Consider the following 22,777-nt stretch of genomic DNA (forward strand, 5'->3'; position numbering starts at 1 on the left):
TTTTAATTCCGAGATCTGGGAATTTTTAAGACGATTTTTTAGAACATTCTAACATTGATAAATTTCATTAAAATAATGGTAATATATTGGAATTATATTTAAGAAATAACATTAAAATAAAGCATTTTTATTTTTCACTGTCATATTATAAAGTTCCATTTTGGCCACATATTATACAATTTTTTGAATCTGAAAAATAAGCAAGGAATAATGCTATAAAGCACAGTTTATGAAATTATTTTTAGCAAAAGCAAAATAGCAATGTAATTAATTTAAAATGTCTTTTTAATTTTTTCATCGTAAGAATTTTTCCCATTTTTCAGAATGACCAGAATTCTCAGAATATGCATCAGCTTTCTCTATAAAATTAATTTCACACTTTTTTCCTCCGATTTTTTTTTTCTAAAAACATTTATGGATTTTTGCTGTTACAGAACTGGTAGGGGTAATTTTTCTTTAGGATTTTAGGCATTGAAGCTTGGAAAGTTGAGAAAGATTTCAAGGCAAATTTATAGACCCACGATTCTAAAAGATTCTAGAAAAATGTGATAAAATGAAAAATGTCTCCATGGTAGTAACACGCAGTTTGGAGAACATCTGGAAGAACAATGAAAACATGATAGTTGAATGTTTTACTTCTGATTCTAGAATCGCTTTCTTAACATTTTTTATCTTCCCTTTATTTTCTCTACATTTTACTAGATACAAACATGGAAAATATCAAAAGTACTTCTAATCTTATCATATGGACAGGCATTATAGAAAGGAATTTTTTTATTAATAAAGAAATTGAAAACTGACAATTCAAAAAATTCATCTAATATCTCTTAATGCATCATACACAGAGCTGGCACTAGGCATTTTGCCACCTGACGCAGTCTCTGTGGATCCTAAATTCTGATGCCTGGTGCCTTTCTAAATTCTGCTTTCAATGCCTGCTCTAAATTCTAAAAGTTTTGCCATTTCAAGATTTTTTTGCTCAGTCTGTCCCTAAATTCTAAAAATTATGCCACACCAGCTCTGTGACCAGACCTTACCATATGTATTTCATATTTCTTCTGAATGTTCGTATTACTAAAGAAATAAAATTAGTAGCTTTTTCCGTACATTCTAAATGCATTTAGTCTTTTAGAATAACAGAAGTCTAATTAAATCCCAAAAATTTAAAGTGAAAAGGAAACGTGTTGAAATATGTAAAGAGAAAGAAAATTATTCTTCAAAGATATGTACAGTTATTATTATGTAAATTACTCATTTGTTTACAGTTTCAGCCTTTACTATAATTTCCCATTTCTATTTCCTCATCAGAATGCAAATTACTTAGACAGTTTTTAAACTGAATTTTTTGGAGTGTAAGACGAGTGTTTCTGCACTCCACTTGCTCCCTGCATAGTTCTTGTCTAGCTCTGATGATTTGTAATTATTAGTCTTTCCATTACTGCTGCTGATATTTGAATTTATTATGACAATAGAGTTACTGAACCAGATTAAATTGAAATTAAATTGTATAGTTTTTGACCACTAGTCCATATTTTTATTTTGAATTTCACTCTTCTTGTTTAATTATATCACCACAAACTGTATTTTATTTTGTTAGCATAAGAACATGCCTATATGTTCCAAGTTCTTTTTGAATAAGAAGCTTATTTAAACCTTTATTTAAATTTATTATCTGATTTATAGTGATAATTTGTTTCATGTCTGTCGAGGAGGGGAGTCGGACTATTTAACTTTTACCAGATCAAGTAAACCCTCATAGGTAGTACATTGTGGAGAGGTTGGCAGTTAGGAGATAAAACACTCAGAAACTAATGAGAACATTGTTTTGCATACTGAGACAAATTTCTAATTGTTAGAAAACATGCTTAAGGAGAAGGAAATCGATATAAAATAGCCAAAATGTCTGGGCAGGCCTTCAAATTAAAAAGACGCATAATTATTTTGTTGAGTTTTATGTTTTGTAGCTTTTAACGTGTTTAAAATATATATTTAAACACGTTAATATTGTTTAAAAATCAATACAATATATAATATTGTTTAAAAATCAATGTCATAAATTGCATGTATTTTAAACTGTAAAATCTTATGAGATTGTGATATTAATAGGGTTTTTTAACAAATATTATTAAAAAATAAATTTAATAGTGGCCATGTAAATGTAGAATGACTAATATTATCTAATACCTAATTTAATTATAACTAAATGCATTTCCTTAAAAATTATCATTCTATATTAACTCACACTATATATAACTGTGCCTACATTAGGCCTTTCAGATTTGTTCTGATCAGCAGGTTTCTCTATAGGCAAGCAGGAGCGGTGACAACAGCCAGTCTTTTGTTATGAATCATGCTGATTATGATTTTAATGCTCATTTTAACCTATGCTGCTTGACATAAAATCTACTTGCTATTTACTACACCTCTAGACTGAGCAAGTATGTGACATAATGAGACATTGAAAAAAAAAAAAAAAAAAATAACTGTTAGTAAAACGTAACTAAAATGTCACTTATCTTCTTTCAAATATGTCCAGTTATTATAAGTGTAAAATATTTAATGCTACATGATAAATTTCATAAAATTAATTTTATTCTCAAACGTATTAATAATTATGTTAATTAAGTTATGTTTAATAATAATGCATCCTACTCGCATTCAGGCATAGATATAATACTTTTAATTGAATTTTCTCAGTTCCCATTTGCTCATAGGTCCTTAATTTTTTTCATTGATGGTCCTTAAAAGTACTTAATTTCCGTGTGCAGAAATGTGTACGAACCCTGTATTATTATTAAAAACCACATTAATCCAGGTTTTAATGTTTATCAATATTTTATACTCTTCCTTTTTTGGGGGGTTTAATTTACAAAACACATTAAAAATAATGTAAATCTAAATAAATACATATATATTTTTGGGGTTTGGGATAGGAGGATAATCTTGTAGCAGTGATAAGAGAAGTGCAGAAGCCAAACCAGGTTGAGAATCACTGATCTGGAATATGATATTGTCATTAGTGATTTGAAATAAGAAATCCAGAATGGAAAATACAGCTTTAAAAGATTAAACTTCAGTTTCATATCAAGCATATTGTGCATGTGTATCCCCCTTTCCCACTGCATGATTTTTGAAATTCTGCTACTTAAACTGATATTTGTTCTTGACATTCTAAGAAAACTTCATTTTATTGCTAGTACTTTGTTTTATAACATTTAACCTTTTTGCGACGGTGCACCTTTGTTTAAAACGCTCGTGCAGGGCGGAAGAGAATTGAAAGCAGTCACCGTACAGGATGGAGGTTTTGCATTGCTAAGCCTAATTTTATAACAAAAATCAGAAAAACAAAAGTTTCGCTTCTAGCATCGTAATTTTTGGTATCATTTTATATTATTACTTGAACTCTTATATATGTTAAAATTAGCCCTTAAAACATTTTTTTCTTTATTTTACATGAAAATATACTTAAAAAATTGCTTATCTTCTAAAATAATTTTTGGAAGCGCTATTCAAATTATTCCAAAGTTTTAATTGATAAAATCCATCAATAAAGTTTAAAATTAATAAAAAGAACACAATAAACACTATTTACAGAAAGAAGTAACAAAATTTAAAATGAAAACGAGTGTGGTAAATCTCGAAGCACAGAGAAGTATCACTTTGTAACTCTTTAGAAAATGAATCAGTACTCTCATTTGCATTAGTAAATGGTTTGCTAACCATACTAGGGTGTTCTTCCTCTGATAAATAGCGCCTTCCCGCCATAATAAACTGGAGGTGAGGCTTTCCTAAATAAAGAAAGAAGGAACAGAAATATATCTGAAAGCAATGCAAAACGTGAAAAAACTCCGCACAGTAACCCTAAAAGACCATACATAGTAGAGGAAAATAGAATAAAAAAAAAGGAATTGGATATAAATCAGATACGAGAATGTTTTCATTAGCACACTGGGATTTAAAGAGCCCACCTCTGTTTACGCTTTCCCTCCGCCCCCCACCCTCAAACAGCTGATGAGTAAAGTCAAGCAGAATATATCAAACTCAAGGTCAGGAACCTAAAACTGTGTTCATTTCAAAAGTAATGGACACAGGATGCCATCTAGTGGCCTTCAGGAAAACGTTCCACCTTAAAATGCGTATACGCATCACCCGTCCTCTGAATGCGATCTTTACTGATGCGAGGATGGGACGCCCGGCTATAAGAGACGTTCTTAGGGAATGCGTATATGGGACGCCCGTCCTGAAAGGGTTAATATAGATTTTAATGCATTTAAATGCACATGTACAAATTATTGAACTAGTATTTTAAAAACTAGTGGAATTTCTGGTAATTTTTTTTTTTTTTTTTTTTTTTTTAACTTGTAATCCATATTTGTATCCAGACTCCAAATGGGAATGTTGAAGCAAAAGTTATGTGTTTTTTCCGAAGGAGAGACATAGCAACGTCTCTGGTCATGATGGCTGACAAACAACGTAAGTTTTATGTTTTTATATTGATTTATCTGTTAATCTCGTAATATTAGTATCTGGTAATCAAATATGTCATTGAAATTAAGTGTAAAGTTTTTCATTTTTTTAAATTTGTATTCAATTACAGTAGTGTAATAGTACCTCTTAATTTTATTCATTCAGATTTATATTTTTAATTATTTATATTCTGGCATAATTTCATGTTTTTTCAATAAAAAGTTTTTTCAAATGCTGAAAAATCTTTGACATATTGCATTATATAAATAATGAATGTATTAGCAAAATTTATTACTTTTTAAAAATTGAAATCATTCACTTTTTATGTGAAAAACAATCTATTGAATTGTGAGGTTCGCTTGTATTTGTAAGCAAGAATAATCACGAAAGGCTTGATAATTTTGGAACCAATCTAGGTGTGTTCTGTAAAGGTAACTTTGGATAATTTGATTTTTCATTTTGATGGATTCTGTTTAGTTTTTGTATGTGAAATAACATCAAAGCAGCTTTTTCCCTTTTTGGCAAAATTTCAGTTTTTTTGCAACATTAAAGAATTGCAAAGCTGTTGTAAAAGGTTGTTCCTTCAAATAATTTTCATACTTATTTTTATTGTCTGTCTATGATAGTGATAAAGAAGAGTGAAAAAAATTCATTACTATGTTATGGGAACCATTATTGCCTTACTATAGCTTAGATTGTATAATACTAAAACAGATTATATATTAACTGTCCTTTATCTTAAAAAAAAAGGTTGTTAATTGGGGAAGGATGGAAAATTATTTTACAAACATTTAGAATAAAGTTTCTGTGGGAAATACAGCAAGGAAAGGAAAATTTGTGGGATTATATCAGTGATAGCAGCTAATGTTACAGTACTTAGATAATGTTTTTATCCACAGCAGTATGTATTTTATTTAGAATTTTAAAATATTGTTAAATCATAAATTGCTAAATAGTAAAAATAAACCAATTTTGATTGAGATTGTAGCCATTAATTTGTTTTCTATTGATCCATATTGAAATAGAGAACAGTACGAACATTGTTCTTTTTGTTTTGAAGTATGTCTTCTTGTTCAGAATGCTGGTTTAATTTATGCAACCAAATGAGCTCATTCCCCAAAGTAAACTGTGTAAAAATACGAGTTAATTATTAAAAATAATTTTAATCAGTGGTAAGCTGTAGGTGCTCTTCGTTAAATTTGCAGCCCCTTGTTCATTTTGTTTGCTTGTTATTTATTCCAAGAAAAAACATATATCTTGGGTGTTATACTCTGACAAACATTAAATCTAGTATTGAAGCATGAAATAAAAATAAATTATTTTAGGGATTTTAAGAGGAAAACTATATAACGAAGTTCCTAGTAGTATAACGAAAGCTTGGTGTAGAAACTGTTGCTATAAACTGTTATTTTAAAGTAGGAACTTCAAGATTACGTTCTGCCTTCTGATTTGATTAGTAATTAGTATGAAAACAAGAAGTTCTATGGATAAAAGGTTGATACGCCTAATCCTCATGTTTTGCTCTCTGAAAAGCACACAAATGAAGGCTTACTTAAACTACAACCTCAGATGATGTGGAGAAAATAAATGCAGCTTAATTTCTGTAGCATGGCACAATGGAATTTCAAGATCATAAAATTGGTGGCTTGTACAAATTTGGAGACATTAGCAGCGTGCAGTTTAATATTTTTATTTGTACTGCATAGCTATGCACTGGATAAAGGATTTTCAGCATTTGTACAAAAAGTTAAATTATTTGTTCTCAACACTGCTTGTTACTAGAGGCAGTAAAATGAGGAAATTATAAATTTATTATTATTTTGTGTTTCTTGTGCAAAATGTGGCATATGCCTTTTATGTGGTGTAAACTCCAGTTTATATTGTGTAATTCTTTCTCTTCGATATGGGGAATACTCGACTGTTGCAATCTTAATACAGTTAATCTTGCACTGCCCTTTCCCCAAAGGATAAATTTCCTATTTTGTTTTATTAATGTCATTTTGATGGGGGTCTTATTTAATGTAGTAGAATCTTAAGTGTAGAAATACCATAAATTTACATTAAAAAGTTATAGTCTGAAATTTAGCATGCTATGTCTTTCTTTGTGTGTGCATTTTATTAAGTTGGGAAGAAAGTACACGTGAAAAAGATTTCTACTGACTCAGTTTCAAAATTTTTATATTACGTTATATTGTGTTTAGTTTTTAATATATTACTTTATATTAGCATCAGAGACAAAAATATTGTTAAGCATGTAGGGGCTCGTAATGGATCAAATGCACACAGAACCAATGATAGCTTGATAAAATTTATTTTCCTAAAGAAATACTTTATACTTTTTGCCAAAATTACTCGTACATCTCTTGTCTGTATGACAATGCCATAAAGGTAAGAATAAAAGAAGATGCTACCCACACACTATGCCTCTTGCAATGTTACTGAGCTTTGGTAGCCAAAGGCAATGTATTTCGGGTACTTTTCTGTTTGGCCGGCGCAATTTCCCATTTCGCCGGCGCAAGCGATAAAGTCACCGAAAATGGTAGAACTGGTGCCAAAGCGAATATCTTCGCTGATAACTTTTCACGGCACTTTTTCAAAACAAGTCGCTGAGATTTATTATGAGATTTACCTTTTTTTTTTTCAATATTGGCATACAGTTACACAGAATTTTTTTAATTATAATATTGAAATAATTCTTGCACTTTAAACTCGTATTCCATACTGAGGTTTAACTTGAAATTAATGTAGTAATTAATGAAATTAATGTAATTCCTGAGAGAATCAGATTTTTGTAGCATATTTTACGTGAGATGAGATCGTTTGGGATCACGTGATATTAACCGGTGAATCAAGAGGTTATACCATGAAAGCATAGTAAATCTTTAATTTAACGTCTTTAAATTCTTAAATTAACGTATTTTACAAATATGTCAAAAATGGATGGAAAACCAATGAAAATTTGGGATTTGCCCAGGACAGAGGAAGAATCCGTCAGATTTTTTCAAGCGAAAGGCGTTTTGCCTAACATTGCTATTTGTGAAAATAATCATGAAATGAAATTATATTTCGGAGACGAAATTCAATGGCGTTGCAACCTTTCAACTTGCTGCAGTAAAAGAAGTATATGGAAAGGCACATGGTTTGAATCATCGAGATTGAGTTTCTTGAAGTGTTTAAGATTCATTTATGGTTGGAGTGAAGAATTAACTTCAGTTAATGGTGTGAAAAGCAGTTGGAAATCAGTCACGGAACAGTTGCGGATTGGAATAACTACATGCGAGAGGTTTGCGTGGATTCTTTACTTAAACGTCAACAACGCAAAATAGGAGGACCTGGTATGATCGTTGAAGTGGATGAAAGTATGTTCACGAAGCGCAAAAACAACGCGGGACGGATTTTACCACAACAGTGGATCTTTGGTGGAGTTTGTCGTGAAACAAACGAATGTTTCCCTGTGATGGTGCCAAACCGATCTATGAGTATTATATTAGAGGCAATAAATGAAAACATCGAAAAAGGAACTACAATATATTCCGATTCATGGAAATCATATTGCACTGAAAAACTGGAAGAGGAAAGTTTCGAACATTTCAAAGTGAACCATAAATACAATTTTGTAGATCCAGAAACTAGAACGCACACGCCAAAAATTGAAAGATTATGGGGAAGCGCAAAATGGCGGAATAAGAAACACAGAGGAACTGCTCGGCATCATCTGGAAAGTTACCTCGCTGAATTTATGTGGCGAAAAGACACAAAAGATCCATTTGAAAAAATTCTAAACGATATTAAAATATTTATGCTTCCAAAATAATAAAAAATTCTTAGAATTAACATTTGTTAACATTTTTTTATGTGTACACTGTGTGTTGTCGCCAATAAAGTCTGCTTGGCGAGATTTGCGCCGGAGAAAGGGAAATGGCGAGGCTTGCGCCGGCGAAACGGAAAAGTACCGTATTTTGTTTACATCCAGAGCATGTTACCTTGACAGCAGTTTAGTAGTATTTCCATGCACAACATGCGTTTAATTGTCAAATTGTATTCTTGCAGTTTAAGAGCCCATCATATGAGCCTGAATGATAAATTATTCCTAGAATACAAATTAACGATGCCTGCCTAGTTTGTATACAGGGTAAATCACACAACGAAATAAAAATTAAACATTAAACTTTTCCAAAATAGACTCAAAATTTCTGTACTGCCAAGGACTGCTAACATTTCCCTCTGATAGTGATATAATTTTTTTTGAGTGGAGTTAAGTGTCTTGCTAAAATATGTCACCATCTGCCCGTCTTACATAAGCATGGCCTCTACCGCAAAATCTGATGCATCTTTGTGATTTCTAATTTGCCATCTGCTTGAGGAAGTTTTCAGACAAGAGCTTCTATTAATGTCTTTCAAAACTATGTTTGCTTTTGCTAACCAAATAAACCTTTTCCCTCCCTTTTAAGTTTGGTGTGTGTGTGTATTTAATTATGGCAAACACAAGGGCTATCTGCCTAAGAGGAGAGATGCCTTCGTGGAGGACTTTCTAAGGGAAACTGGCTCGTATACACGTTACACATGTGGAAAACGCCCATGCAGCCAGCCCGTTCGCGGGATTTGAACCTCGGAGCGAACTACCGGTGTTCAGCAATTTTACCGCTCGGTCGCTGGTGGGCCGCCCCTTTTAAGTTTATTAATTGCTTTGCTGTATGTGCAGAATCTTTGGTGAAAGTCCTATAATTGCAGCACAGGCCTGAAAATGAGGCCAACTCTGCCGTATTAGGCAGTTGATGTTTTTTTTTTTTTTTTTTTTTTTTTTTGCTACGATATTAGAATCTTCCATTTCAGTTCCCCTGTGAGATATCTTATAGCCCAGGTAATGATGTTCTTTGACCAAAAATATACGTTTGACTGTATTCACCTTAACTCTGTTTCTTTTAGAAGTGAACAAATTTCATGTATATCCCTAATAAGTCATCAGTTGTATCCCTTGTGTCTACTATTATATTTCTAAATAAATAAATTTAGATTTTCTGAGGAGAGGTTTTAATATAAATCCATGGCTCATTGAAATATGGCGAGTGCTCAATATATGGCAAACGGAATTCTAAGAAAAGCATAAACTCCTGATTTGGTAATAAATGAGGTCCTCTGGTTTAACACATATCTGGAAGTATGTAGAGGTAAGATCTAGCGTCATCACATATTTTGTGGATTTAATTTTGCTAATTGTTTCCGCAATTACTTGCAAGAGGTGAACCTAATATTTTGTTATGCTATTTAATTTTCTATAGTCAATAGCAAAATACAATGCTTTAAAATTAATGGATAGGAGAGTTTTTATTTATTTTTTCAGCACTATACTACTGCTATCAGCTAATATTTCAGCTAATAATTAATGGGAATTATAATTTTAAGCATTTCTGCAATATGTTGTTCAATTATGTCTTCCTTCATCTTATTATAACAGTAAGGTTTTGTTTGGTAAGAGGCTGATTTCTAGTTTCTGTTTTGATTTAATGACTTTACCCTGTGGCATCATCAAATAAATCCACAAATTTTCTTACCAACTACACAGGCTTCACTGTCTTGCGTTCAATTCTTTCTAGTCCAAAGCCAACATTTAGACTTCTTTTTTCCACCAGCTTGTTCATTTCATCCATACAGTAGCTTCCTAAAAATTTATTTTTGCTCACAATTCCATGTGTAGTTTCACTCTATCTTTCACTGGGGGAGGGATGCTTTCACAAGGGCAGTTTTAAACATTTAATATTTGAAACATTTTACTGCTTGGTTCACCCAACAAAAATTTACTGATGTTTTTGTGCCAGCTCAGTGCCTATCCTCGAAGAATAGCAATTGCTGTGGTGATATTCCGTAACTAGATAAAGCAGAAATAAGTAGATAATTCTGCAGCTGGGTAAACTAAAAAGTGTGTCTCCAATTCTTCCAATGCCAAACTTCTGCCATAAAAAATAATGGCTGGTTTCAGCAATGCTCACATGGTGTAAAAGATGAAACCAAAGTCATGGGTGCTGGTGGACTTCCTGGTGCCAGTGAAGCTGAGGTGGGGTAGACAGACTAAATATTTCTTGCTCAAAGAACATGATCCATAATTTATTTAGGTGCGACTTAGAGGGTTTTTACTTGATCTGCTAATGCTATTTTAGTTCCTTTCCTCATATATGTTTTGAAGCACTATAGTTTTTAAATTGTGTTCTTCCAAATCACTGCATTTTAAAAATTCTATTACCATAAATTATAAGTTATACTACTTAAACATAATGTACTTTTTTGATGTTGTTACGGTGTATGAGTTAAATTTATATTTATTAGATTGTCATTGCAAGTTTTGTCTGTTGCAGGTCATGAAAACATGGATGCCACGTTAATCAGTAAGTTTATATTACTAGATATCTGTCTTTAACAGTTTTTCTCTTTCACTTTGTAACCATGTACTGTAATGGAAAATAAATGTGTGAAACTTTATTAATACATCACCTGTGTAAAAATCCAATCTGCTTACTTAACTGAGTCAGTGCCCCCCCCCCCCCCCCCCGAAAAAAAGAAAAACTAGAACTTTTCCGAGTTCATCTATCGGTTATTAAGTTACGGGGTTCGTAGCGGTCCTTACAAGTGCTTATAAGTCCTTATATTTGAAAATAAAATATAAAGGCCCTTATAGGTGCTTACTTTTTCTTTAAAGCCCTTTTTTTTTTTTTTTTTTTTTTTTTTTTAGTGCTTATTTTTTGCTTTTAGTGCTTTTTTTAATGAACGCCCATTATCCCCCCGTACCAAAGCCGAAACTAAAACAACTTTTCTTCCTTATATAGAACGTCAGATGGTGAATCATACTCCCGGAGATAGCTTTTCCCCCTTTCTCTGCATTAACGTAACCTGTGGTGCGCGCAAGAGTAGAGACAGGTGCACGTCGTTCTATTGGTAAAAAAATTGCGAAAACCGTAGAAAATTCCGGTACATTCGGTATTCTTTTCCTCCCACCCAAATACTACACACGTTTGAATTTCTATCAAGATTTTAATAATTTACATTCTCGTTCAGCGTGGTCAGTTCATATTCGTGTTTATTATGGTCGTTATGCTTATATTATGAGCATATGTATGAATATTTATAATATAAGGGCGAGTCAAATGAAAGTGAGCCAACCCTTCCTCAGCAAGAATGGTTCGGTCCATCATCTGCGGCGCATGCGCGTAGCACAGAGACAGCCTTCATTTACGAAAGTGTGAGGTTAAAGTTCTTTAAGGCGCTCTTACACTGGGTTGAAGACGGTAGCGTGACATAACGGACGCTTCAAAAGAGGAACAGCGTGGTGTGGTCAGGTTTTTGACAGCTGAAGGTGTTTCCCAACTTGAAATTAGTCGCCGTATGACTGCTGTGTATGGTGAACATTGCATAGCATTGGCCACTGTGAAGCGTTGGAGCAAACGGTTCAGAGAAGGAACCGTGAAAGTTGCAAAGACGATCCAAGACCGGGCCAAAGCCACCTTGCAATCACCCCCGACACAATTGCACAGGTTGATGGGCTGATTAGACAAGAACGGAGGATAAGCATCGATGAACTGGCAGAGCGTGTGAACATCAGTCACGGTTCGGTTCACACCATAATTCATGATCATCTCGGTTATCGGCTTTTGTGTACTCAATGGATGCCCAAGATTTTGAACGACCGCCAGAAGACGGAGAGGTTCGGCGCTGCTTTGACTCATCTCATCCGGTATCACAATGAGGGTGACAACTTCTTGTCTGCAATTGTGACCGGAGACGAATCATGGTGCCACCACTAAGAACCTGAAACACGCCGGCAAAGCTTACAGTGGAAACTTAACAATTCACCACCTCCAAAGAAAGCAAAGGCTGTCATTTTCTCGGGAAAGGTGCTATTGACAAACGACCTGCAAGATTGACGAATGGTGTGATCTTGCTACACGACAATGCTCGTCCCCACGTCGCTGATGTGGTTAAGACACAACTGGCAAAGTTCAAGTGGGACACGCTGCAACATCCTCCATACAGCCCAGATTTGTCGCCATGCGACTTTCACATTTTCGGGAAACTGAAAAAACATCTCAAGGGTACCAGATTCGTGTTGGACGCCGCCGTGAAGGAGTCGGTTACAGACTTTTTGAATCGACAGCCCAAGGAGTTTTATGAGACAGGGATCACGCGGCTCATTTGTCAATGGGATAAATGTCTCAGTGTTCATGGAAACTACCTTTAAATAAAGTACTCTGTTTGTCATATATTCGCATTGGCTCACTTTCATTTAACTCGCCCTTGTAATATAGTTGCAGTAGCTGCTGAAGTGTAGATAAACTTCCAAAAATGGGTTTATTTTTACACAGATTAGGTTTCTAAGGAATAATATTCGGAATGGCTTAAATAAAAGGAAAGTAATCGAATAGTCAGAATAATTTAATAATTTTTTTTTTCCAATACAATATACAGTACGGAGGTTGGGAGGTTCTCCCCTTTCTCTGCAAAATCTCTAATATTGAAGCAGCACTATCCAACCCCAGATTAGTAAGTCTCTTTCTTTTCCTTTATTTAGTTCTTTATTCTCCGAATACCGGCAGCTGTTGATTCCGATTTTGATTGTGTTATATCACGTATTTAAGAATTACGCCGCATGTATTGCGCAATAACGTTTGCGGTATTTTGCAGAGATAATTAATTTTGATGTTCAGTCTGAGATTTATTTATGAACACTTAAAAGAGTTTTACTGTTCTTTCTAAGCAGAATATTTCTCAGTTCCATTGGTCTATTTTTATATGATGCACATATCGAAATGTCAAAATCATTTATTTAGCCGAGAAATCTAAAAAACGGCTGCAATCTCCCCCCCCCTCCTCTTTTTCCAGTTAGCTCGACTATACGGAATATTCCGCAGTTTCTGAGTATACGGGTTAGTTAAGCTTTTACTGTTAAAGAATGACTGCATGAAGGAATTTCCCGTGTCCTGATTTCAGAAATGTTCCTCTTTTTTACTTAAATTACTTTGCTTGGAATATATGTTAAGGGAAAACTGTTATGCAATGAAAATTTAGAAAATGTTCAGAATTTTGATTTAAGTTAAATTATTTAAATATTAATATGAGTGGGAAAATAAATTGTATTTATTATTAGGTGCCAAGTGAATACAATTAGTATGGCTTATTATTATTATTTTTCTATATTTTGAACTGAAATTTCATCATTAAATCTTGTAATATAGTTTAGTTCTGCATAGTTTTTTTTTCTCTCATTGTAAACTAATTCTGTAAATTGAACTGTCATTTAAAATTTAAAAAAAAAAAAAGTTAATTGTTTTCCATGGTTGAGGTAATGCTCATTCTCTTAATAAATATTGCATTGCTCATATTTTAAATTGCAAGTCTAATTTTTCTTTTAAGGTTATGCAGTTCTGTATGATGTAATTAGACAGGTGCTTATTTTTTTTTTTTTTTTTTTTTTTTTTTTTTTTTTTCTTAAAATGTGCTTGAAAAGTGCTTATAGGTGCTTATTTTTTTAACTAAAATGTGGCTATGAACCCTGAGTTACTTTTGAAATACTGGCTATGACTGGATAAGTCACATTCAGATTTTAGGTATAAACAATATTGTTTGTTACATGAAAAAAAAGGGGGGCTTCTCTTTTTCCAAAATTTTTCTCCAGGCAGCACTATCTTCTTATCCTTCTTTAGAAATCTTTCAATCAATTATTCTTTGTCAACCAAGAAGACGGGCAAAGATGAGCTTCACATTTTTAAAGAAGGTGAATACACAACTTTAAAGTTTCACTGAAATTCCTTTTGTAACCACCTCATTTGGCCCATAAGTTCAGAAGAATAAGATTTTAGGTGATATTAATGCTGTAAAATATCACATTAGTTTTGCAACCTCTGAACAAAGGCATTGTCTGAAACATCCTGAATTTTATTCCTGAAAGCATCAGCTGAGATTAAAATTGTTGATGGTAACTATAACTTGTATCCCTATTTTTTTATGCCATTCACTTCATTTTCAGGTGACTGATGTGTAAATGAAAAAACATTAAATATTGAAATCTGCTTCAGGCTTGTAGGATATTTTCTTGGACACTGTGCATTGGAAGCTGATGTGAGAGATAGTGTTCTGTTCACATAGTTTTTAAAAGTAGTGGCCAAGCATCTGAAGTTATACGGGTTCTTTTCTCCACTTTAAGCAAAGCATAGCTGAAATTGTATCAGGTCTCAAGGTTATTAGTGTCAAAAGTGATAATGGAAACATGTGAAAGCAACTGTGAGGAGATTTCCTGAAATGCATCAACTGAAAACAAAGCTTAAGAAACTTTGGGTACTATAAAAAATATATATTGTCTGTTGAGGAGGTAACATCAGAAAATCATAAATGTTTTTATCAGAAATTGTAAATGCAGAATTATGAAGCTACTGCGGAAATAGTCAAATATCAATAATAAATATTTCTTTCCCCCGCCCCCAGTAATGCAGTAGAATTCTGATAATCCTTGCACCGTGGGATCAAATGTTGTGTCGATTACAGGTTTTATCTTTTTTAGTTTTAATACATTTCTCCTTTTTATATTGTTTTTTGTGTATAGGTTCGTAATGGATTGAATGTACTGAGAACCCTTGATAGCTTGATAAAAGAAATCTAGTATCTTCTATTTCTGTCGCTCTAATTTAACCAATTAACCACCAAAACTACAAAGAGAATTATTCTTTTCTCATAAAAATAATAACAAATGTTAAATTAAGCATTTATAACATAAATTTACATTAAAAATTTTTAAAAAATGCTCCTACCTGTGGAAAAAGCGAGTGTTGTGTGTTCGCACAACGTCAGCGGAATAAGACTACGGAATGTTTAGTGAATAGGATTGTACTCGTGCGATGTTTCTTTTGAGTGGAGCACTGGATTACTTTTTAGCTGTATAATGTTTTAAATCTACAAATCACTTTACTTGTAATATATTTAATATTAAAATATACATTATATTTCTTTTACAAATGCAGATTATTTCAATTGAAAAATTCAAGCATGAAAAGCTTCACTACAATCATGATGTAAAGCTACATTACATACTTTGTATCTATACACAGTTTGGCTATGGCACTTTTCACTACGAAGTCTTTTGCTATCATCAGACTTCACGATAAAATGTCTACTACCTCCATGCAGTGGTTTTTGAATGCTGAATTTACTAGATCTTCCTGTTGCTGATCTATTTCTGGATAATTCTACACTCTCAATAGGAGTTTGCAAAAGGAATAATGCAATCTCGCGCCTGAAATCTAAAAGAGACTTTTTATTTCCAGTAGTAGAAAGTCGTGATATTTAGTAAGTTTAGATACAGTCTCATCTTATATATAATTTATCAGTATTGTCAGCTAAATGCAAATTCTGCTTCATATTCCTGTACTGCAAACTTGAAATCGAATCTTGTACAATAGGAACATAAATGTCCTTATCAAGAGACCAATACATTTCTTCTTGAGGTAAAAAAGGATATCCCGTAAGCAATAATATTCCGATAAATCTTCCCATATAGGCTTTAGATGCAATAAATTCTGGAAGTTTTTTTTTTTTTTTTTTTTTGCTGACTATATGTATTTGTCTGTTCAACGAGAAGAGAGTAAATGTCTAAACCAAAAAGAAAATTGAAAATCTCTCCACTAGTTTTACCTTGTATTTTGTCTTTTGTAGTTTCTCTTCTCTCTTCCTGAAACATAACTGACGGTTCCTTTTTTATCCATTTCAAGTTTTCAGTTTTCTGCTTTTTAAGCTTTTTTGTATGACTACCACTGCTTTTAGTAGGCTGAAACTTACTTCTTACGTGCATTTCAACTTCCCCAGCAATACCATTTGGTAAAATATCATTATCATTGTTTAAAACATTATCATTCCCTTCTTCTTCATCACTAGCTCCTGCAATTTCTGGGGGAACAACAATATCAGTTTTCATTCTGGTCATTATTAACATTATCATCATCCGTTTCTTCATCAAAAAGTCTTTAAAGGGCTTCTTCTAATGTAAGATACCTCGTTATAGACATTTTTAAAGCAGCCAGAACATGAACCAGAACATCAAAAGAAATGAGTAAAATAAGAGGTTACCGGTTTCCTGCTGACGTCGAGTCAGCGCAACACCTGTTTTCCCTTCCTCCCCAACACAAATATAAACATCTGATTGATGTAATGTTCTGATAAATGGTGACCTTGACTAAAAATAGATCACTCTTAAAGACGGATTCTTCCATTAAATATTTTCTGCAAAAATACCTGGTCGCAAATTTTGCTTAAAGTACGAGATTAATTATTATAAATAAAATGATTGTTGAATGCAAATATTTTTTACAGAAATAATCTTCATAATATTCCCTACACAGAATCATCTTCTGGTATAAAATATCTTAGGTAATTATAGTTATATACGCATTCATTTTGACTGTTGCGTCAACGCAACACCAGTGGCTAATGGGTTAAAGCAGAATAGCAATACCTCATTGATAAATAGACTTGCTCCTGTAATCTTACTTTTTTGGTAGAGCTTTGCCATCTTCAGACTTTTCACATTACATTATACATAAGATACTACAGTTTCACTAAAACTATTTACATATGCTATACAAAATTCTTAACATTGGCTACTTCCCAAGGCTGCACATTCTGGGCATTATAGTCCCATATAGAGAGGAGGCCATATGCACAAATATTAAAAATCAATGCTGTACTGGAACAATAATTCAAACATGAAAAAGATCAAAATCAATCAATAAATAGATTCATAAATTTAAAATTTATATACAAATAACATCTTGGACTGAGGCACTGCATACGGTGGCCATAGTAAGGGGCTAGCCTTTCGTAAGGAGTTTTCTCCTGCAAAATCTCCTGCAAAGTAGGTTTTTTATTGTAAAACTTCATTAAAACAGTTGTGGATTTAATGTCATTGTCTTCTGGCTGGTCTCTTCATCCCTCCATCAGTTTCGATCAGCCGATGTTGAAGTCATAACTTGGCGTGTGACAGGATTAACCTGCTTGTATTTATTTCGCTTCGGCCCTGGAACAATATAAGCAGCTTTGTGGACAGGATCCTCTAGACGGGGCATAAGCATTTCCATGTGACAATTTTTTCCAATGATGGCCAGCGATGTCATATTCTTGCAGTCTCTGTATCCAGCTAGCTGTTTGGCTTTCAGTATTCTTGAAATTTAAGAAACAGGTCAAAGATGCATGATTTGTGCAGAGTACGAATTTTCTGCCATGGAGGTAATTGTGGAAATAAATGTTCTGCATCCTTAACTAGGATGGACAACTCTCTTTCTAGTGACGCAGTAATTCCTCTCCAGTTTAGATAGATGCTGCAGTAATGTAATGATATGTACTTCACCATTTATTTCTTGGAACAAAACAGCACCAACACTCTTATTACTCACATCTGTGTAAAGAATAAATGGTTTGTCAGGCTAAGGATATGCCAGGATTGTTGGAGATATTAAAGCCTCCTTCAGTTTGTTAAATGCATCCTCGCCTTCTCTTGTCCACAAGAACTTTTGCTTGCTGTCTGTCAGTGAAGGGGTCTTGCGATGGAAGGAAAGCCCTTCACATATCTCCTGTAGTAGGTGCAAAGCTCCAGAAAACTTCTCAGGTAATGGACATTTTCAGGGCATATTTAACTGCGGACACTTTTTCCAGATCCATACGCACACCTTCCACAGAGATCTCATGTCCAAGATTATCTGAACAATTTACATTTGGGAGGACCTAAGATTGGTTTCCTTCAATTTCTGAAGCATATTTCTAAGATTTTCTCTTCAATACTTTTCCTAATAATTTCTGTTCAGTACTTTTCTCAGTGATGATGTCATCCAGATATATCAAACAGCCTTCATAGGAAAGACCTCTTAAAATGATCAGTTTCGATTTTATCACCAGACACAGTCTGGATGGTAATGAAGGGTGGCATACTGATGAGTTTTATCTTCCAGTTGTTGAGCGTTATTTTTTCGGATGATGGTAACATTGGCTCCTGTAATGAAGGTAATATTGCAAGGAACTTCACTGATATGTCCGATGATGAAGAGTTCATTACTTCCATAAATCATTGCAGAAATTTGAAGCACTTTAAAATGGGCCTTCCCAATATCTAGTAAACTGCTTCCCACATCCTTTTTGGGGAGTGTTCTTATTTTCCGTTTCTTGGGGTGTTTTGCAGTACATGGTCTTCACCACTTTAGAGCGGTTTGGTGCCATACTTGTTCCGTGTCAAGGCATTGCTTTGCTTTGTTAAATCATATAGATGAGCAGTCAGTTGATCTACTGGCTCCCAAGCATAACCATCTCTGATTGGGTAACGGTCTCTATGAGTTGCTTACCGGAGTGCCTCAAATTTCATGGCTACGGTTTTTTTTTTTTTTTTAAATCCTTGACATGTGCCGTTCATGGGACTCTTTCTGTATCTCAGGATTCCAAATGTAATTGCTGAAGTACTGCAGAGACAGTATTTCCCTTGTTTTTGTCTTTGTTGTGCAGTCCGAAAAAGCGAGATGAGACAGCCTTTCAGTGTTTGTGGCGAGCTGCTGAAATGTTTCCATTTGACACAATTTGAATTTTTGTGGCGAGCTGCTGGAATGTTTCCATTTGACACAATTTTAATTGAATCCTGCTATGGTCTTTTAAATGCTTCTCCCTAAATCACAGCTCGAATGCTCTAGATTGAGCTTTGAAGTCAAGCCTCAGGTTTTCGAGCAGAATCTGAAGGATATCCACTGCATCTGCTTTCAAAGAAACTCTGAGACAGCAGGCCTTAGCTTGGTAGTCCCATTCATTTGCATCTGCCACTATAGAACTGAATCTTGTACACAAGCAAGAGATCTTTCCATCATATGTGGATAGATTTAGAGAGAGACAAGAATGCATTTATAGGAATATAAAAGATTCAGAATTGTGTCCAGCTGTTACTATTGATTTCTTTAGGCTGTCAAATTCTTTGGCAACAGCAGAAACTCAATCATCAATTTGTTATTTGACAGAAGAAACTCTTTCTTCCATTTTTTCGATAACATATTCTTTCTCTAATTTGTTGTCCAGCGGCAGAAGCTCTTTCTTCAGTTTCTGGAACCTTGTCTTCAACCATGTCTATTCTGTCATCCGTGGCCTCAAATTTGCTTTCTATTATGACATTATATCTGTTCATTTTCTCTTGACCTGCTTCAATCTTTCCTTGAACTGACTTGACTGCCTTTTCCATCTTTTCCTGGCCCACTTTTATTGCTTCTTCAATGGAGTTTATAGTGCCTTCTATCTTTCCTTGGAATTTAGAAAAGGCAATTTCCATCTGTCTTAGTTGCTCCTTCATTGTTCTTGTCACCAGCATTCAAACCCACTTCTGACACAATAATGGGCTGAATGCATACAGAACCTGTAGTAGCTTGATAAAATTTATTTTTCCAAAATTAAAAATTTTACAGTTCTAGAACGTTCTACAAATGTACTCGTACAGCTGTTATCAGTATAACAGAGAATAGTCAGTAGTTCTCACTGAAATTACTAAGAACATTAAACATAAGACAATGCAAGATCTCATAGAAATCTCAGTACTCCCAAGTCAACTCTGAACTGAGAAACAGAGTTGATGCTCTCTCCAGTCTTGTATAGTTTTCCCCTGGCCGCAGAAAAATCAATAGTATCTTTCATTTCTTGAAGTTACTAGAAGCCATATACTGTTAAATTTACCTTTAAGGACCAGGTTTACAGTTATAGTAACGTGGGGATCAATTACCATTATTCAATTACAGTATCAATTATAGTTTTTCAGGAGATAAATGTTTGCCAAAACCATAGCAAGCGTTGCGACACCTCGCCAATTCAGTGAGATAAACATTTACCTGAATGTTAACTAGATTTGCCCTTGTAATCTCTTCCCCCCCCCAAAAAAGCTGAGCTTTGCCCTTTTCAGACTTTTCATGTTACATTTTAGAAAAGATGGTACAATTTTGCATATAATTTCACTAAAATTATTTACATGTATAAAAAATTCATGATGATATTAAATTTGGTTTGACTGTCTGCCAAAACATTCTACTTCTAAGAATTATTTAATTATTAATTAAGAATTCTTAGTTAGCTAATTAATTCTCAGTTAATAATTAACTAAGAATTATTTAATTAAGATATATTGAAAACAAATTTACTGTATTTTTTAAATGTGGTTATGTATGTATGAATCTAAAAAAAAAGTTTTGGATTGATAAGTAGGGAGGGAGAAAGAGTTAAACAAAGTGAATGTGAATAGTGTACAATTTTTTACATACTTTAGAAGTAGTATATTATAAAAGTTTGTATGTTTTATAAAATAAATTAAAGGATAAAATGGAGTGTAGTGTCCATTTTGTAATCAACCACAAGAACCACTGATATTGTTTGAGTGGTTAAAATTATTTATAGTGTCTTAAGAGGTAGTGCAAAAGAGAAAAGGGTAGGTGTGTAACATAGTGTAGAGAAAAGGTTATAATTAAGAGAAAAAAATTGTGTCTTTTAAAAAATATATTAAGCTATTTTATATAAAAAGAATTAGTTCATCCAGCTGTAAAATTACTTTCAAAGTAAAAATGCTCTAAACGAAAATCTGGCAGTAAAGTTTCCTTAGATTTAATGCCTACACTGATTGCACTATTACATTCTGCACATATATTAATTTGTTATACTTCATTTAATTTAATAATAGTGCTAGACATAAACAAAAAGCATTAGAATTGAACTTTTTGATTTATGTGTGTTGTTTAACCCATTTTCTTTACCATGTTTTCCATTTTTTTGATGCCATAAAAATCAATACATGTGCTATCGTTTTGATAGAAAGTTTTATTTTATTTGCTTGCTGATAAGTCAGTTATTGAAATGCTTTCAAAAAAAGTTTCAGACAACACAATTATTATATGCATTACTAGGAACTATCGATGCACTTCCTTAGAAAAAAATCTGAAAGTAGTTTCTGGATAAGCCAATACTTGGCATTAGAATTATGTAATGATTAATTCTGTTTTCGTATAGGTATTTAAAATAGGTTTGTTTGTTTCTTCCGTTAAATTAATTTTTGTTAGCAGCTTTACTGTAAATGTAAATTAGAAAAAATCTAGTTGAAGGAGATTCATTTAAAATTCTTGTTCTGTATTTCAAATGCATTAAAATGTTTTTAATCTTTTTTAGGTGCCTTAGAAGAAGAGCAAGAGCGAGAAGCTGAACAGTTAGCAGAAAAAGAACGACATCAATTGAAACACAGAGAACTCTTCCTCTCGAGGCAGGTTGAGACTCTCCCGGCCACTCATATAAGAGGGAAATGTTCTGTAACTCTTTTAAATGAAACAGAATCTCTTTTGTATTATTTAAATAAAGAGGTTAGATTTTTACTTTTTGTTTTCTTATAAATTACAGTGTACTCTCGATTATCTGTTAATACCAGGGAAGCAGGTCACGAATAACTGAAAAACATGGATAATACAAGTTATCAATTTTCATGCATATTGTATGAATTTATTTCTTTAAAAATATCAATATTGAGAATATTTAAATGTCTATCAGATTTCATTGCATATTTTTCAGAATACTATTATTTTATTCAAATCCCTTTTCGTCGACAAAGCCCAGTAGTGTTTCAACATAAATCATTATTGTATCAGAACTGATATAATGAATTGTCAGGATCTTTTTCACTTGTATCTTCAGTATCACTCTATGCCTCTTCTGTTCTTGTGACATTTGAAACGATATCTGCGTCACTCAAGCATTAAAAGTCCAGCCCAGTCGAGCAGTTATCAAACAGTTGTATGCCCAAAATCTTAAATAAAAATTTTAAAACTGTTATAGTAATAAATTCTGGTAATTACCTCAACTTCTTTACAATTAGATAAATCTTTGATTTTTGCAGTAAGAAAAATCTTTCTCCATGATCAAATTTGCACCTGCATTTTTTACGCAGCCCCCCCGGCCTCACATGAATAATCCACACCCTCATAATTGAGAGTCCACTGTAGTTCTTTTGTACACTTATCTGTTAAATATGTTTGTTATTTCTGATTGACAATTTTGTTTCAATGTAGCTTTGGTGTGCATGATTTATGTGTGATTCATTATATGACTATGAACAAATTTTGAAATTCTAGAAGGATGAATAACTGTATCTCCAAGTTGGTTGTGCCAGTTAAAATTTAATGGGGAGCAGTAATTTAATCAATTTATGGCTCCAGCCTGCTTAGAAAATTGTCGTATGTGGCAAACAACAACATATGAGTATCTTTTTATGTGAAAGAAGGTAGTGCACTAT

The 22,777-nt window shown here is 33.3% G+C and overlaps 1 protein-coding gene across 3 annotated transcripts in view; it reads left to right on the forward strand.

Moving 5' to 3' along the window:
- MTA1-like (metastasis associated 1-like) overlaps window positions 1-22,777 on the forward strand; it is a 115,656-nt gene that overhangs the window by 13,224 nt on the left and 79,655 nt on the right. For 2 of the 3 annotated variants that reach the window (XM_035372832.2, XM_035372830.2), the window contains exons 3-5: window positions 4,383-4,473; window positions 10,818-10,847; window positions 21,664-21,851. In XM_035372832.2, coding sequence (XP_035228723.1) covers window positions 4,383-4,473; window positions 10,818-10,847; window positions 21,664-21,851 — 309 coding nt within the window. The remainder of the gene's footprint in view (window positions 1-4,382; window positions 4,474-10,817; window positions 10,848-21,663; window positions 21,852-22,777) is intronic. The other variant, XM_035372831.2, reaches the window with a different exon arrangement.

The sequence above is a fragment of the Stegodyphus dumicola genome, chromosome 12, assembly GCF_044657685.1.
Source record: "Stegodyphus dumicola isolate Sdum_Otavi_A_Nest chromosome 12, ASM4465768v1".
Classification (NCBI taxonomy): domain Eukaryota; kingdom Metazoa; phylum Arthropoda; class Arachnida; order Araneae; family Eresidae; genus Stegodyphus; species Stegodyphus dumicola.